Source organism: Aotus nancymaae, unplaced genomic scaffold (assembly GCF_030222135.1).
Source record: "Aotus nancymaae isolate 86718 unplaced genomic scaffold, 86718_ANA_hifiasm-v0.15.2.pri h1tg000010l, whole genome shotgun sequence".
NCBI classification, from domain to species: Eukaryota; Metazoa; Chordata; class Mammalia; order Primates; family Aotidae; genus Aotus; species Aotus nancymaae.
In genome coordinates this window covers 37,569,261-37,586,878 of record NW_026988421.1, presented here as the reverse complement: position 1 = coordinate 37,586,878, position 17,618 = coordinate 37,569,261, and the positions used below count along the sequence as shown (strand labels likewise).

Below are 17,618 nucleotides of genomic sequence, written 5' to 3'. Positions count from 1 at the left end.
ACATACATGGCAATGTGGTTTGCTGCCTCCATCCCCATCACCTATATCTGGCATTTCTCCCCATGTTATCCCTCCCCAACTCCCTACCCCCCACTGCCCCTCCCCTACAGACCTCAGTGTGTGATGCTCCCCTCCCTGTGTCCATGTGTTCTCATTGTTCAACACCTGCCTATGAGTGAGAACGTGCAGTGTTTGATTTTCTGTTCTTATGTCAGTTTGCTGAGAATGATGGTTTCCAGGTTCATCAGTGTCCGTACAAAGGACACGAACTCATCGTTTTTTATGGCTGCATAGTATTCCATGGTGTATATGTGCCACATTTTCCCTATCCAGTCAGTCATTCATGGGCATTTGGGTTGGTTCCAAATCTTTGCTGTTGTAAACAGTGCTGCAGTGAACATATGTGTTCATGTGTCCTTAGAATAGATTGATTTATAATCCTTTGGATATATACCCAGTAATGGGATTGCTGGGTCAAATGGAATTTTTATTTCTAGGTCCTTGAGGAATTACCACACTGTCTTCCACAATGGTTGAACTAATTTACACTGCCACCAACAGTGTAAAAGTGTTCCTATTTCTCCACATCCTCTCTAGCATCTGTTGTCTCCAGATTTTTTAATGATCACCATTCTAACTGGTGTGAGATGGTATCTCAATGTAGTTTTGATTTGCATTTCTAATGACCAGTGATGATGAGCATTTTTTCATATGTCTGTTGGCCTCATACATGTCTTCTTTTGAAAAGTGTCTGTTCATATCCTTTGACCACTTTTGAATGGGTTTGTTTGTTTTTTTCTTGTAAATCTGTTTTAGTTCTTTGTAGATTTTGGATGTAAGTCCTTTGTCAGATGGGTAGATTGCAAAAATTTTTTCCCATTCTGTTGGTTGCCAGTTCACTCTAATGATTATTTCTTTTGCTGTGCAGAAGCTCTGGAGTTTAATTAGATCCCTTTTGTCTATATTGACTTTTGTTGCCAGTGCTTTTGGTGTTTTAGTCATGAAGTCATTGCCTATGCCTATGTCCTGAATGGTTTTGCTTAGCTTTTCTTCTAGGGTTTTTTGTGGTGTTAGGTCTTATGTTTAAGTCTTTAATCCATCTGGAGTTAATTTTAGTGTAAGGTGTCAGGAAGGGGTCCAGTTTCTGCTTTCTGCACATGGCTAGCCAGTTTTCCCAACACCATTTATTAAACAGGGAATCCTTTCCCCATTGCTTGTTTTTGTCAGGTGTGTCAAACATCAGATGGTTGTAGATGTGTGGCGTTGCCTCCAAGGCCTCTGTTCTGTTCCATTGGTTTATATCTGTGTTTCGGTACCAGTACCATGCTGTTTTGATTACTATAGCCTTGTAGTATAGTTTGAAGTCAGGTAGCGTGATTCCTCCAGCTTTGTTCTTTTTGCTTAGAACTGACTTGGCTATGTGGGCTCTCTTTTGGTTCCATATGAAGTTTAAGGTGTTTTTTTCCAGTTCTGTGAAGAAGGTCATTGGTAGCTTGATGGGGATAGCATTGAATCTATAAATTACTTTGGGCAGTATGGCCATTTTCACAATAATGATTCTTCCTAACCATGAGCATGGAATGTTTCTCCATCTGTTTGCGTCCTCTCTTATTTTGTTTAGCAGTGGTTTGTAGTTCTTGATGAGGTCCTTTACATTCTTTGTTAGTTATATTCCTAGATATTTTATTCTCTTTGTAGCAATTGTGAATGGCAGTTCGTTCTTGATTTGGCTTTCTTTAAGTCTGTTATTGGTGTATAGGAATGCTTGTGATTTTTGCACATTGATTTTGTATCCTGAGACTGTGCTGAAGTTGCTTATCAGTTTCAGGAGATTTTGGGCTGAGACGATAGGGTCTTCTAAATATACAGTCACGTCATCTGCAAATAGAGACAATTTGACTTCCTCCTTTCCTAATTGAATACCCTTTATTTCTTTTCCTTGCCTGATTGCTCTGGCTAGAACTTCCAATACTATATTGAATAGGAGTTGTGAGAGAGGGCATCCTTGTCTAGTGCCAGATTTCAAAGGGAATGCTTCCAGTTTTTGCCCTTTCTGTATGATACTGGCTGTGGGATTCTCATAAATAGTTTTTATTATTTTGAGATACATTCCATCAATACCTAGTTTATTGAGAGTTTTTAGCATAAAGAGCTATTGAATTTTGTCAAAGGCCTTCTCTTCATCTATTGAGATAATCAAGTGGTTTTTGTCTTTGATTCTGTTTATGTGGTGAATTACATTTATAGACTTGTGTATGCTGAAGCAGTCTTACATCCGCGGGTTGAAGCCTACTTGATCATGGTGGATAAACTTTTTGATGTGCTGTTGCAATCGGCTTGCCAGTATTTTATTGAAGATTTTTGCAGCTGTGTTCATCATGGATATTGGCTGAAGTTTTCTTTTCTTGTTGAGTCTCTGCCGGGTTTTGCTATCAGGACTGTGTTGGTCTCATAAAATGATTTAGGAAGGATTCACTCTTTTTGGATTGTTTAGAATAGTTTCAGAAGGAGTGGTACCAGCTCCTCTTTGTATGTCTTGTAGAATTTGGCTGTGAACCCATCTGGACCTGTGCGTTTTTTCATTGGTAAGCTATTAATTGCTGCCTCAACTTCTGCTCTTGTTGTTGGTCTATTCTGGGTTTCGACTTCTTCCTGGTTTAGGCTTGGGAGGGTATAAGTGTCCAGGAATTTATCCATTTCTTCCAGGTTTACTGGTTTATGTGCAGAGAGTTGTTTGTAATAATCTCTGATGATGGTTTGAATTTCTGTGGAATCTGTGGTGATATCCCCTTTATCGTTTTTTATTGCATCTATTTGGTTATTCTCTCTCTTCTTTTTTATTAATCTGGCTAGCGGTCTGTCTATTTTGTTGATCTTTTCAAAAAACCAGCTCCTGGATTTATTGATTTTTTGAAGGGTTTTTTTGTGTCTCTGTCTCCTTCATTTCTGCTCTGATCTTAGTTATTTCTTGTCTTCTGCTAGGTTTTGAGTTTTTTTGATCTTGCTCCTCTAGCTCTTTCAATTTTGATGATAGGGTGTCGATTTTAGATCTTTCCTTGCTTCTCATGTGGGCATTTATTCCTATAAATTTTCCTCTAGACACTGCTTTAAGTGTGTCCCAGAGATTCTGGTACGTTGTGTCTTTGTTCTCGTTGGTACTTCAGTGGTATACATTCGCATATTTGTGAACTGTCACCACCATCCATTTCCAGAAATTTTTCATCTTCCCAAATAGAATCTCTGTACTCACTTAACAAGAACTCCCTATTTCCTCCTTCCCCCAGCCTCTGGCCACCACCAATCTGCTTTGTCTCTAAAATTTGACTGCTCTAGGTACCTCGTGTAAGTGGAATCATATATGTTTGTTCTTCTGTGTCTGGATCATTTCACTTAACGCAGTATCTTCAAGGTTCATCCATGTTGTAGCATGTCAGAATTTCAGTCGTTTTTAAGGCTGGCTAATATTCCATTGTCTTTACCACATCTTGTTTATCAGTTCATCTGTTGATGGACATTTAGGTTCTTTCCACCTTTTGACTATTCTGAGTAATGCTGCTGTGAATGTGAGTACAGTATACGTATATCTGTTTGAGTCCCTGCTTTCAAATCTTTTGGGTTTATATTCAGAAGTGAAATGCTGGAGCATATGGTAAATATAGCTTTAATTTTTTGAGGAACTACCATACTGTTTTCCATAGTGGCTGTAACATTTATAATCAGTTTTTAATTATACTTACTTGTAGTTCTAATATCTATATTTTTTTCCTAATAAATGATCAAATACTTATAAGGCTATAAGTATTCAGAGATATTTTGTATTAGGGACAGAAATTTACAGGTTTTAAATTTTGTTTTGAGAAAGTGCTGTTTTTACAAACAACATTACTAGGTTAAGAATGTTAAGGAATCTAAGTGAGAAAATTACTTTTGCTTTAACCACTTCTCTGCAGGCCATTGACAAAAGTATTTTAATATCTGTATAACTTTTTAGTGACATGAGAAGAGAAATATGCCCCCCCTTTAATTACTAAATTTTTTCCTTCCTTTCTCCTTTCTCTCTTTCTCTTTTTGTCTCTTTCTCTCCATTCTTCTTCCCTTTGGGGAAGAAAAAGTCAATCTTGAGGATTTATGTCTTGTTTACCCAAAATATGATAGAAGTAATATGTCAATATTTGCTGATATTAAAATAGAAGTATGTTAGGTGATTTATTACCAGCTTAGTACTTATCCCTTCAGCTTTCAAAACTATGGAGGTTGATCTTCTGAATACTGTAATAGAAATCTTCCAACAGGGTGAGGTGGCCCATGACTGTAATCCCAGCACTTTGGGAGGCCAAGATGGGAGGATCGCTTGAGGCCAGGAGTTTGAGACCAGCCTGGACAACATAGTTAGACTCTGTCTCTACAAATAAAAAATAAAAAAATTAGCTGTGCATGGTGATGCACACCTATAATCCCAGCTACTTGGGAGGTTGAGGCAGGAGGATTGCTTGAGCCTAGGTATTTGAGGCTGAGGAGCTATAATCACACCACTGCACTCCAGTCTGCACAATAGGGCAAGACCCTGTCTGTTAAAATTTTTTTTTATAATGCCTAAGTGGCTCATAAGGTAAGATACGTCTATTAAAATCAACTAAACAAATCCTTATTTGAGTTTTTTGTATTTACATTCTTCAGGAGTGATACTGTCAGGATGCTAACCCAGATATATGTAACTATCAACAATTATTGATATTAACTTATTTTAAAAATAAAGGCAGTGTTTACTGATAAAGATGGTAATCTAGAACATATATGCTATGAGATGATGTAATAGGATATGATATAATATGATATTTTTATAGATATAGAATCTTACAGAGTTGATGTTATTTAATTGGCCTCTTCAGAAGGGTATTTATGTTTTCCTAACTGTTGATAGCTTGTATTGGGCCAGCTATTCTCTCTTAACCTATCAGAAGACTTCTAGTAGTAAGATTGTTCCTCAAGACTGGGGAAACCATGAGGTATTGTTTTCTCTCTGGGAAGATAATAGCTTCATTCACATAAAATCAGTCCTATTCAAATAGTACTGATTTTATCCTCCAAAGTAATAGTGGAGGAGAACAAATGATAGCTTGTCAATTATAATACATAATTTTCAACTATATTTTGACTTCTACTTTTAACACTCTTCCAGATCATGCTTTTTGCCTAAACTTTTAGGAAGTAGCAGAACTTAAGCTTTGGTTATATCTCTGACCTGTATCCTCAAATATTTTATAAGTAGTAAATTGACAACCTAACAATTAAATGGGGGAAGAAGAAATATTACCATCAATACTGAGTGATACTCAAAACTTGGCTACTTTCATGACAGAATTTATAACCTGACTACTGTTACAGTTTGTTTATCTGTATACAGCTGTCTCTCACTTTATTATGAGCCCTAATGTTTTATTTTTCTATTATTTTGGTATATATGTGCTTTTAATTATTTTATCTTTAATTGACAATAATTATATAGATTTATGAGATACAGTTTGATGTTTTGATATATTGTATACATTATGGAATGATTAAATCAAGCAAGTTAACATATCTACCACCTCACATACTTATTTTTTAATGTTGCAAACATTTAAAATCTACTGTTAGCAATTTGAAATATATGTTACATTATTACTAACTGTAGTCCCCTTGCTGTGGAATAGATCTCAAAAACCTATTTCTCCTAACGGCACCTGTACTCTTTGACGAACATCTTGCTGTCTCCCTACCCTGCCTACCCTACTTTCTGATTGCCCTTCCCTCTGGTAACCTGTAAACCAGAAATCATGCTTCTCTCTACTTCTATGAGTGTGACTTTTTTAGATTCCCCATATAAGTGAGATTATGTAGTATTTGACTTTCTGTGCCTAACCAGTGTCACTTAGCATAATGTCTTTAAGGTTCATCCTTGTTGCAAATGACAGAATTTCTTTCTTTTATAGGGCTGAATGGTATTCCATTATGTATATACACATTTTCTTTGTCCATTCAAAGGTTGATTCCATATTTTGACTATTGTGAATAATGCTGCAGTGAACATGGGAGTGCAGATATCTCTTTGAGTTACTGATTTTTTTTTTAACTTTTATTATTTTTTTTGAGATGAAGTTTTTGCTCTGTTACCCAGGCTGGAATGCAGCAGCGTGATCCTGGCTCAGGGCAACCTCTGCCTTCCAGGTTCAAGTGATTCTCCTGTCTCAACCTCCCAAGTAGCTGGGATTACAGGTGTGCACTACCATGCTCAGCTAATTTTTGTATTTTTAATAGAGATGGGGTTTCACCATCTTGGCCAGGCTGCTCTCGAACTCTGCCCTCAAGTGACCTGCCTCAGCCTCCCAAAGTGCTAGGATTACAGATGTGAGCCACTGCCCCCGGCCTGATACCGATTTCAGTTCTTTTGGTTATGCACCCAGAATTGAGATTGCTGGGATCATATAGTAGTTCCATTTTTAGTTTTTTGAGGAACCTCCATCCTGTTTTCCGTAATGGCTGTACTAATTTACATTGCCAACAGCGTGCAAGGGTTCCCTTTCTCCACAGCCTCGCTAACACTTATCTGTGTCTTTTAGATAATAGCCATTCTAACAGCTGTGAGGGGATACCTCATTGAATTTTTAATTTGCATTTCCCTGATGATTAGTGATGTTAAGCTTTGCTTATTCCTGATCTGTATACCTGTTGTACATTTGTGTGTCTTCTTTTGAGAAATATCTATTCAGGTCCTTTGCCTACTTTTTAACTGAGTTACTTGTTTTTTTGCTATTGAGTTCCTTATATATTTTGGATACTAACTTCTTATTATATTTATCAGATATACATCAGCAAATATTTTCTCCCAATCTATAACTTGCCTCTTCATTCTGTTAGTTGTTCCCTTGCTGTGCAGAAGCTTTTTAGTTTCATGCAGTTCTGTTTGTCTACTATGGCTTTTGTTGCCTCTGTTTTTGGGGTTATATTTTTAAAAATCATGATCTAGACCAATGCCATGGAGCTATTTATATTCTTGATTGCCTAGCTCTAGTATAGTGCCTCACAGAGTAGGAACTTGTACATGTTTATAGAATTTGGTTCTGTAAACAAATCGTTTTAAGACTACATTAACATTTTTAGAATATAAATGTGCCATTCATTAAATTATCTCTTCTTGCATAGTAACTGATTCCCTGGCATTTGTATAAAGTGAGTAGTTTATTGTCTTCTAGTAGTTACTTTCTCTGTAACTTGCCTTTAAGCTTTCATCATTTTTATTTTTATTTTTAAAACAGAGTCAGGGTTTCATAATATTGCCCAGGCTGGCCTGAAGTGTTCTGCCCCCGCTGTCTCCCAAAGTGCTGCCTGCCTCAGCTTTCCAAAGATTACAGGCGTGAGCCACCGCACTCAGACCTGCCATTTAACCTTTTATTTTATGTTTAAATTCTATGTAGAATGAAATAGAATTAGTGGAAGTAAATACAAAAAAATAATTTTTGTATTTTTTGGTAGAGCTGGGCATGGTTATTGGCACACACCCTGTAGTCCCAGCTACTTGGGAGGCTAAGGTGGAAGAACAGCTTGAACCCAGAAGGCAGAGACTGTAGTGAGCCGACATTTCGCCACTGTACTCCAACCTGGTTGATGGAGTGAGACCCTGTCTCAAAAAAAAAAAAAAATTAAAAAAATAATGCTCTCATTTATGCTACGTCCTTCCTTTCTACCCCTATTGTTGCAGCTTTAATTCAGATCCTCGTCGTCTTTTATTTAGATTATTCTTCACTCTTTTTAAATGGCTTTGCTGTGTTCATTATCAGGCTTTTTCCAGTTTATCCTCCACACAATGAATATCTGCCTATAACATTCCCTTTCCTAAAACCTTTTAATGCCTACAGGGTAAAATCTGGGTGTCTCAGTTTGCCCACTTGTCCAACCTTATTTTTCACCATGTCCCTTTACACTTTAGTAATACTGCACTACCTGTGGTTTTACAGCCCGCCCCACAGACTAATGCTTTTTCACTCCATACACTTTTGCATGTATGTTCCGGTGGTCTAGAATACTTTTCTCCCATAATCTCTTTAGAAATTTTTTTCATCTTTAAAGACCCTACAGGACCCATAACTTCTCTGTATAACTTTCCGTGAGATGTTCCCCACGTCCTCTGATAGTCATTTCCTCCTTTGTCTTTTTTCAGAACGTGGTACTTCTTGTATGTATAACACAGCATTAGAAATGTTATAATTTATTTGCATATCTATCTCTCCTATTAGATTTGAGAACAACTATCTTTTGTTTATCTTCATAGGGTAGGGGATTTTCATCACAGCCCAGAGCCCAGCACATATAGGTGCTCAATAAATATTAAACTGAATTATTAAAAGGAAATTAATGATTGGATGACAGTTACATTAGGACAGCCTAGGTTATGCTGCAGCAACGAAAATTCCCCAAATCTCAGTGAATGAACACATTTTATTTCTCACACAGAAGCCCACAATAGGTTTAGTACTCAGAGATCCAAGCTATTTGCATTTGTAATTCTAACTTTTCAATATGTTGTCTTCCATGTCACCATGGGAAGGAAGTTTGCACAATTGGCTCATAAGGGCTTTAGACTCAAAGCAGCACATGTCACTTCCATTCACAGCCCAATGCCCAAAACTGGTCATATGGCCCTGCCTAACTGCAAGCGGGTGTACAGGACAGCACATGGATATTTGATGAGCAGTAACTGTTTCTGCCTCACCAACTATAAAAGATCCATTTCTAATCATGACATATAAGAGACTAAACAAATGTAACACATTGTTTTGATCTTCAAGAGTTTATAATCTCATTGGGAAAAGAGCAGACATAAGATATACAACTTGAGAATTATTCCTATCAAAAATTACAACAGGAGGCTGGATGTGGTGGCTCATGCCTGTAATCCCATCATTTTGGGAGGCTGAGGTGGGCGGACCGCGAGGTTAGGAGATCGAGATCATCCTGGCTAACACGGTAAAACTCCATCTCAACTAAAAATACAAAACTTAGCAGGGCATGGTGGTGCATGCCTGTAATCCCAGCTACTTGGGAGGCTGAGGCAGGAGAATCATTGGAACTCGGGAGGCGGAGCCGAGATCGTGCCACTGCACTCCAGCCTGGGCAGAGTGAGACTTTGCCTCAGAAAAAAAAAAATCGTGACAGGAATACTCTCCATTACATGGATCCTTTTTTAGTTACAGGTAATGAGCTTGTTCAGATTATATCATCTTGAAAATTGTTCTAGACTAGAAAACTAAAGTGCTGAGATTTTGTAAAATAGACTACTGGAAAAAGTACATTATCCCTGGATTTTGAGGGACAAGACTTATTTGATGTTGAATTTTAGAATTCTGGATGGTTACACAGTATCTTCCTATTTGGACTTTTAATAGACAATAAAAACTGCTTTTGTAATAGTTGGGGTTTTTTAAGGTATTGTCTTATAGTACTCTAATAATACGTTTTGTAATGATAAATTTTCAGTTTTCCTTTCCTAACAGGGACATTTTTGAAGAAGATAATTACAGCCCCATCCCTATTGTCAATGAAGAAGAATATAAAATTGTCATCACCAGATTTCCCTTTCAAGATCCAGACCTTGAAAAGGTACAGCTAGTTTTTAATTCAAGGATTTTCTTAAAAATAAATTCATTATATTTATTACTACATAACATTAAATATTAAGCTGAAACAGTAAATAAGAGTGGTTTCTTTGGGGGCAATTTTTGTTGTGTTATTTGAGAAAATTAATTATGTTTTGTTATGTTTTGAAGAGTATGTTATTACTACTACTACTACTGCTGTGATTCTGATGAAGTTAAGAAGGGACTTTCCTGGGGATACTAGAAGCAGTTGCCTCAAACGTTAGGTGGATTCCCAGGAGAGGTGTTACTAATGTTGAGTGGATTCCAATGAAAAAGTAGATTTATAGTAATAAGAGTATATCCTAGGGAAAGAGATGAGAATTTCTTTGAAATGTTTGTCACTGTGGAAGATTTTAAAAGAAGTATACTTTTACAAAAAGTTTATCTTGGTTAAATAAGTGATTTGTGAAGGCAATAGCTACCTATAGATTTCTTCCTGAAGTAGGAATATATACATTTTTGGAGTCAAGATATCTGAACAAAAGACAGGGTAGAGAAAGGAAGTAGACCAGCCATGTAGGAGATTCTTAGAATGCACATGAATGCATGTGTGTGTGCATATACGTACAAACATACACACTTGTACCTATCCAGTATCTTTGGTTAGAATTAGATCTCATTAGAAAAGGATGTCATATTTCCTGTAACTCTCACTTTTGTATACTGTTTATTCTTGTTTTTTCTCATTACTCTTACTATTTTCCCAACTTTTATAATTTAGTACTTTTCTACATTTGTATCACTTCAGCATGAGCAAGACCAAATTCTGAATGAATTGTGACTGTAAATTTTTGTTAGATTTTTATACATAAACTAAGCATATTATTTGTACTACTCACTAAATACAGAACCAGGTAATTAAATGGATGACTTCTAGATTGTAGCTAACGCTGCCATTGCATATACCTGGTAGCCATGTTTTAATACAACAGGCCAGAATAATTGTTCTAATTCTGTATTTTTTGAAAGCCCAGTGAAAGTTGTTCTGTCAAGAAATATCACCAGAATATTCTGCATCTCATGGCTTAGTTTTGTTTTAGTTACTGATAATGCATTTGTTCAGGCTGGTGTCTGTATATACAAAGAGCACTAGACTAGGTCTAGATTCATGTGCTAGCTCTGTTTTTGGATGATGATGATGGATGATGATGATGATTATTATTTTGAGACAGTTTTGCTCTTGTTGCCCAGGCTGGAGTGCAATGGCACAATCTCAGCTCACTGCAACTTCCTCCTCCTCGATTCAAGGGATTCTCCTGCCTCAGCCTCCCGAGTAGCTGGGATTACAGGCATGCACCACCATGTCTGGCTAATTTTTTTTTTTTTTTTTAACTAGAGACAGGATTTCACCATGTTAGTCAGGCTGGTCTCAAACTCCTGACCTAAGGTGATCCGCCTGCTTTGGCCTCACAAAAGTGCTGGGATTACAGGCATGAACCATTGCACCCGACAGCTTATGGCTTATTATAGGCAAACGACTGAGCCGCCATGTGCATGTGCATTTGTGCCTCATCTGTCAAATGAGGAGGTTGAACTCAATAATCTCTAATATCCCTTCTAATCATATTAAACTATTCTAAATAGGCTTATAATTAAAAGGAAGTTTAACTTTGCTTGTAGAGAGTTTCTAATATATGCAGTACCTCTTAAGATTACGTTCTTAGGAGTTGTATTCATTGGTCTATGTATTACTCATTATTAAAAAGAAGAACTGTTAATAGTTACAGTCACATGGAAAATTGAAATATGACAACTGAAAAATAAATCTCATAAATTATTTAATAAAGTCTTTTGGTTGTGTGTGTATATTTTTTCCCAGTTTAAGTATAATTTTCAATTAAATTTGTTAGAAAATATATGCAACTCTCTCTCAACTTGAGTTATTTTCAACATAAATTATGAATGAAGGAGTAGTAGTAAACATATATGCAAAAATATTTTTGTAAATAGCTATGTTAATTTTATTAGAATCATTTGACCAAATAAGAACATATGTATATTCTGCCTTTAATGTCATTAAAATAATTTCAAATATTTTTCTTCTACCTACTATATACCTGACACAGCGCTATGTGCTACATTTTCAGTCTTTGCTGTGAAGGTGCAAAGACCTTTATGCAGCCTTCTGTGAATTACAATTTCTTATTTATTTTATCTACCCTCAGACTAGTGTCTGTATAAAGAGCACTAGACTAGGACTAGATTCACCTGCTAGCTCTGCTTGTGGCTTATCTATTTATTTATTTATTTGAGACAGAGTTTCAAAAAAACTCTGTAGGTAGGTAGATAAAATAAGTAAGAAATTATTTATTTTAGATAAAATAAGAGGGTAGATAAAATAAATAGGAAATTTTAATTCACAGAAGTTTGCACTGCTTAAGATAGGGGGTACAGCATGCAGAAAGTCTGTGTAAAAGTCAAAGTGGATGAAGTACAAGAGATGAAGCTCAAGAGATGTAAATTGGAGAAGTAGAAAGGGCCAGACCATAATGGCCCTACTAAACAGTGTTAGAGAGTTTATCCTTTTTCCTGAGGGTTATAGGAAGCCATGAAAGAATTTTAAGTGGTAAAAACATAAGATTTGTGGTTTAGGAAGATCTCTCTGGCTAATATGTGGAGAATGCACTGGAAAAGAGTAGGACTGGTGGCAGGGAGACCACCTAGAAGACTTTTGCATTTATCTTGATGAGAGGAGAGGGTTATGTAACCTGAATGGGGGTTATGGTCATTGAAGCTGATTTGAGTTGCTTAGGAGGTAGGAGCAACAGGAGTTGGTGATTATGTGCATATGAAGGGTAACGGAGATAAAGGAGTCAAATGAGATAACCAAGTTTCTACCTTAGATGGTGGCAACATTCACTGTGATAAGAAACACAAGAGGAGCAGATTTAGAAGAAAAAGATGATAATTTCACTTTTGGACCTTTTGAGTGTGTCTCAAATGGTACAGCCAAATAGAACTGTCCAATAGGCAGATATATGGATTTGGACTTCAAAGAGAAAGATTTGATCTGGAGTTGCAGAGTTGGAGATATTGGTACTTGCATGATGATTGAGGTCATAAGACTATATGAGATCATCCAAAGAAAGTACACGTAGTAGCAAGAGAGGGTTTAGGACAGAACCCTAAAGCATAGTTAAGCAATAATTAAGTAATGGCTAAAGCAATAATTAAAGTAATGTCTAGAGGAAGAGAAATAAAGCAATAATTAAGTAATGGCTAGAGGAAGAGAAATAGAGTAGGTAGAGAAAAAGGAGGAAAACCAGTTTGGGCAGGAGTCCAAGGAAGGAGAGATCATTAATTAAATAGGAGTGGGTCAACTGTGTCAGATTCTTCAAAAAAGTCAGGTAACATGAGACCTGAAGAAATCACTGGATTGAACAACTGTGAGATCACTGGTGATCTTGGTGACGGTACTTTCACCAATATAACAAGGTTGCAATGAAGGTGAAAATAGAGAAAAGAGGGGTGTTTTTTGGTAACAGTCTTGGAAGGAGTTTACCTTTTAGAGACTGAGAATTTCAAATGGATAATAACTTACAGAGTAGTTTAGCCAGGAAGCACCATATAAGCCATTGGCTGCATACCAGTGTTTAATGGCATAGAGGTCAGAAACATGCCATAAGGTATTCTAGGAGTTATGGAATAAACTCGATAACTTCTTGAATTGGCCTCAAGCCTTCACTGAAGGTAAATGAAGTGAGTCTTAGAATTATTTAATGACTCTGAGCCAGAAAGCTGGCCTGTAATTTTCATGGCCACTCTGACTCTTGTATGATACATACACAAAGAAGCAGACAGCTAGGCATCTCCTATAGACAGAATGCTTATCATCAGAATACACCAAAGGTATCGTTATGTATTTTCTCTGCTTGTTGGAAGTCTGATAATATGATTTAAGAAACAAGGGTAAAGTGCCACATTATTTTCTTCAGAAATATTTTGATAAAATATCAAAAATGTAGAAACGTAACAGTAGAGTTTTTGATGCAGGTATTCACTATTCAAGTGTGAAATCAATTTAATTTTACATATTTGGTGATTAGCATGTCTTTTTCTAAAATTTCAAAAACAATATTACCTTTGTCTTTCTACAGCAATCTTTCCCAAAGAAATTCCCCATGTCTCAGTCAGTGCCTCATATTTACATTCAAGTTAAAGAATTTATTTATGCCAGCCTTAAATTTTCAGAGTCACTACACCGGAGGTAAGTTTACTAACCACAAATGCATTTTTGTCATAACTGTTTATGAAACATTAGTACTTTATTTTTATACCATGACTTTTTTTTCCCTCGACTTTTATTTTAGATTCATGGGGTACATGTTTGTTACACGGGCATATTGTATAAGCTGAGGTTTGGGGTATGATTGAACCTGTCACTCAGGTAGTGAGCATAGTACCCAACAGGTAGTTTTTCAGCCCCTGCCTCCCCTTCTTGTAGTCCCCAGTATCTGTTGTTTCCATCATTACATCCATGTGTACCTAGTGTTTAGCTCCCACTTATAAGTGAAAACATGCAGTATTTGGTTTTCTGTTTCTGCATTAGTTTGCTTAGGATAATAGCCTCCAGCTGCATTCATGTTGCTGCAAAAGACATGATTTTGTTCTTTTTTATGGCTGTGTAGTATTCCATGGTGTTTATGTACCACATTTTCTTTATCCAATCCAACATTGATAGACACCTAGGTTGATTCTCTGTCTTTGCCATTGTTAATAGTGCTATAATGAACATATGGGTACATGTGTCTTTTGGTAGAATTATATATTTTCCTTTAGGTATATCCCTGGTGGGATTGCTGGGTTGAATGGTAGATCTTTTTATTTGTTTTTATTTTGTTTTGAGACAGGATCTCACTCTGTTGCCCAGTCTGGAATACAGTGGCACAATTATGGCTCACTGCACCCTAGAACTCTTGGGCTCAAGTGATCCTCCCACTTCAGCCTCCCAAGTAGCTGGAATCACAGGTGCGTGCTACTACGCCCTGAAAATTTTTGTATTTTTAGTGGAGACAAGGTTTTGCCATGTTGGTCAAGCTGGTTTTGAACTCCTGACCTCAAGCAATCTACCCACCTCAGTCTCCCAAAGTGCTGGGATTATAGGCACACACCACTGTGCCTGGCCCACAAAATTTTAAAAGTAGTATTTTAACAAAAAGTAAAAGGATGCAAAAATGTTAGCCTATATCTAAGGCAGTAGTTCTCACCTGGGGATAATTTTGGTTTTTCTGCTACCACCTCCTCCCCACAAATTTGGCAATGTCTAGAAACATCTTTGATTTTTACAGTTCCCAGGAGGGGCACTACTTAGAATGGTGGGTAGAGGCCAGGGGTGCTGCCAAACATCCAAATGTGCAGGACAGTTTCCACAACAAAGAAGTATTCATCCTGAAATGCCAGTAGTGCTGAGATGGATGATCCATGGTCTAAGGATAGTTTAATGGTTGTGATAATGAGGCTGTATCCAAGAAACCATTATTTCCTTAAATTGAAGCCTTAATCGTTAGGAGAAAACAATCTGTTTTTTAGTGCTAGCTTAGCAATACTTAGGATGTTAAGAAACATCATAGATTTTTTTTGCATCAAATTAAAATTAGTTTAAGGTAATTTATTTCTTTGAAGACAAAAAATCTTAATGAAAATGGATAACTTGGTTATATTAACAATTAAATTGGGTAATTATATCTAGAAAGAGCTCATATCAGTTTGTATTTTTTAGCTGTAGTTGTATATGAAGTTTCTTTCAAAGTGACTGTCTTTTGGGGCTGGGCGCGGTGGCTCATGTCTGTAATCCCAGCACTTTGGGAGGCCAAAGTGGGAGAATCATTTGGGTCCAGGAGTTTGAGATCAGCCTGGGCAAATAGCGCAACCCTATCTCTATAAAATATTTGAAAACTAGCAGGGCATGCTGGCATGCATTGGTAGTACCAGCTACTCAGAAGGCTGAGGTGTTAGAATCGCCTGAGCCCAGGACTTTGAGGCTACAGTGAGCTATAATTACACCACTGCAGTCCAGCCTGGGTGACAGAGTCAGACCCTGGCTCAGAAACAATAATAAATAATAAATAAAATAAAACAACAAAGTGACTATCCCATGATGGAGTCGGAATTTAGTAATAGTTTTATTTCCTTATACCAAGTGCTCCATGATTTTTCTGTAGTTGTTAATTGGATACATTTAAATTATGCCATAAATGAATATTCTACTTTGTGGAAAATGTCCCCTTTGCAAATTTAAATTGAAGTTTGTGATTTAATAAATATGGGTCATTGTAGTTTATTTAAAGATATAAACTAATGACTTGGGACAAATTGTTTTAGTAAATTGTGTTAAATTATTTAGGATGTTAACTAACTGCATGCTTGTAGAAAGTTTAATGATATCAATCTTTGTTTTCAGCTCAACAGAAATAGATGATATGCTTAGAAAATCAACAAATCTGTTGCTGACCAGAACTTTGAGTAGCTGTTTACTGAACTTGATTAGAAAACCTCATATTGGTTTGACAGAGGTAGGTTAAAAAGACACCGATAGTGAAATGTTTCATTGTATGAAACAATTACTTTAAATTATTGCTGAACATCATTCTGTAAAACTAACTTCCTGTTTTAAATGTATTAATATAAGAAGATTTGTTTTCAGAATAAAAACACCAGTATAAATTCCAGAAATGTGAGGAGTCCAGGGACAGTGGCTCACACCTAAAATCCAAGAACCTTGGGAGGCCAAGGTGGGAGGATTGCTTGAGGTCAGGAGTTTGAGACCAGCCTGGGCAATATAGTGAGACCCTGTCTCTACAGAAAATGAAGAATATTGGCCAGGCATGGTCTTGTGCACCTGTAGTCCTAGCTGCTCCGGACTTGAGCCCAGGAGGTTGAGGCTGCAGTGAGTTACAGTCATGCCACAGCACTACAGCCTAGGTGACAGCAAGACCCTGTCTCTGGAAAACAGACGTGAGGGAAAAGGGTTCACATGGGGAATAATAGATAGTTGAAGATGTTAGAACATCTATTTAGATTTCTGATTGCCAGACTACATGAAAAGTCAAAATCCTAATTTTTTACTAGTTAAATGTTTAAAATTTGAAACATATTATGAAAAGTTAGTTTAAAATAACTGGCAGTTAGACTCTTGATGTGTGTGTGTGTATATGTAATCATTCATAATCAGTATTTACAGCAGGCTTTTAAAATCAGATAGTTGTATCCTGTAATGCTGTAATTATGTAGAAATGGTACAGTTGCTGGAAGTAATAATCCTGTTTTTAAAAATTAGGTGATTTTACATACATGTATCCTGTATTTTACTGGATATATTTTGTGTTTTCTAGCTGGTGCAAATCATCATAAACACAACACACCTGGAACAAGCTTGTAAATATCTTGAGGACTTTATAACTAACATTACAAATATTTCTCAAGAAACTGTTCATACTACAAGACTTTATGGACTTTCTACTTTTAAGGTATGTAAACATTTGACCAAAAGTTTTCATTTCCATCACTGTAAGCAAATGTTAAGAAATTAAAGACTGTTTTTATTGCATGCAAGATCTATTATATTCCTAAAAATTAAGAATTAGAGATAATCATTGTCAACAATCAGCAGATAAATGCCATTTTCTTTTTGGTATTGTAAACATCTTATTAAAATGGAGAAAAGTATACTTATTTTCTACAGTGTATATTCGGTTTGTTCATGTTTTGATGATTTATGGTAGTGCTGAATAGGTCTATCTGAATTAATATTTCACAGTTTAAAAATTAAGTTTATATGAGTGTTTATGTCTAGAAATTTAAAATGTAAGACAAATACAGATAGATTTGTTTTCCCTTCTTGACTGGTTCTGATCTAAAGAAAAATAAATATTATTACATATCATTGAAGTCCTACCTCTTTTGCAGACAGAAAGATTTCTGTTTGAATAATGTACGAGATATACT

At 36.3% G+C, this 17,618-nt stretch overlaps 1 protein-coding gene across 8 annotated transcripts in view; it reads left to right on the top strand.

The window, feature by feature from the left end:
- Positions 1-17,618, top strand: part of EXOC6 (exocyst complex component 6) — a 227,817-nt gene that overhangs the window by 110,666 nt on the left and 99,533 nt on the right. For all 8 annotated transcript variants that reach the window (XR_001107871.2, XM_064374113.1, XM_012454790.2 and 5 more), the window contains 4 exons: positions 9,531-9,636; positions 13,772-13,881; positions 16,075-16,186; positions 17,006-17,140. Coding sequence is in view for 7 of the 8 variants with exons in the window: in XM_064374113.1 (XP_064230183.1) it covers positions 9,531-9,636; positions 13,772-13,881; positions 16,075-16,186; positions 17,006-17,140 (463 nt within the window). In the remaining variant the exon portion in view is untranslated. The remainder of the gene's footprint in view (positions 1-9,530; positions 9,637-13,771; positions 13,882-16,074; positions 16,187-17,005; positions 17,141-17,618) is intronic.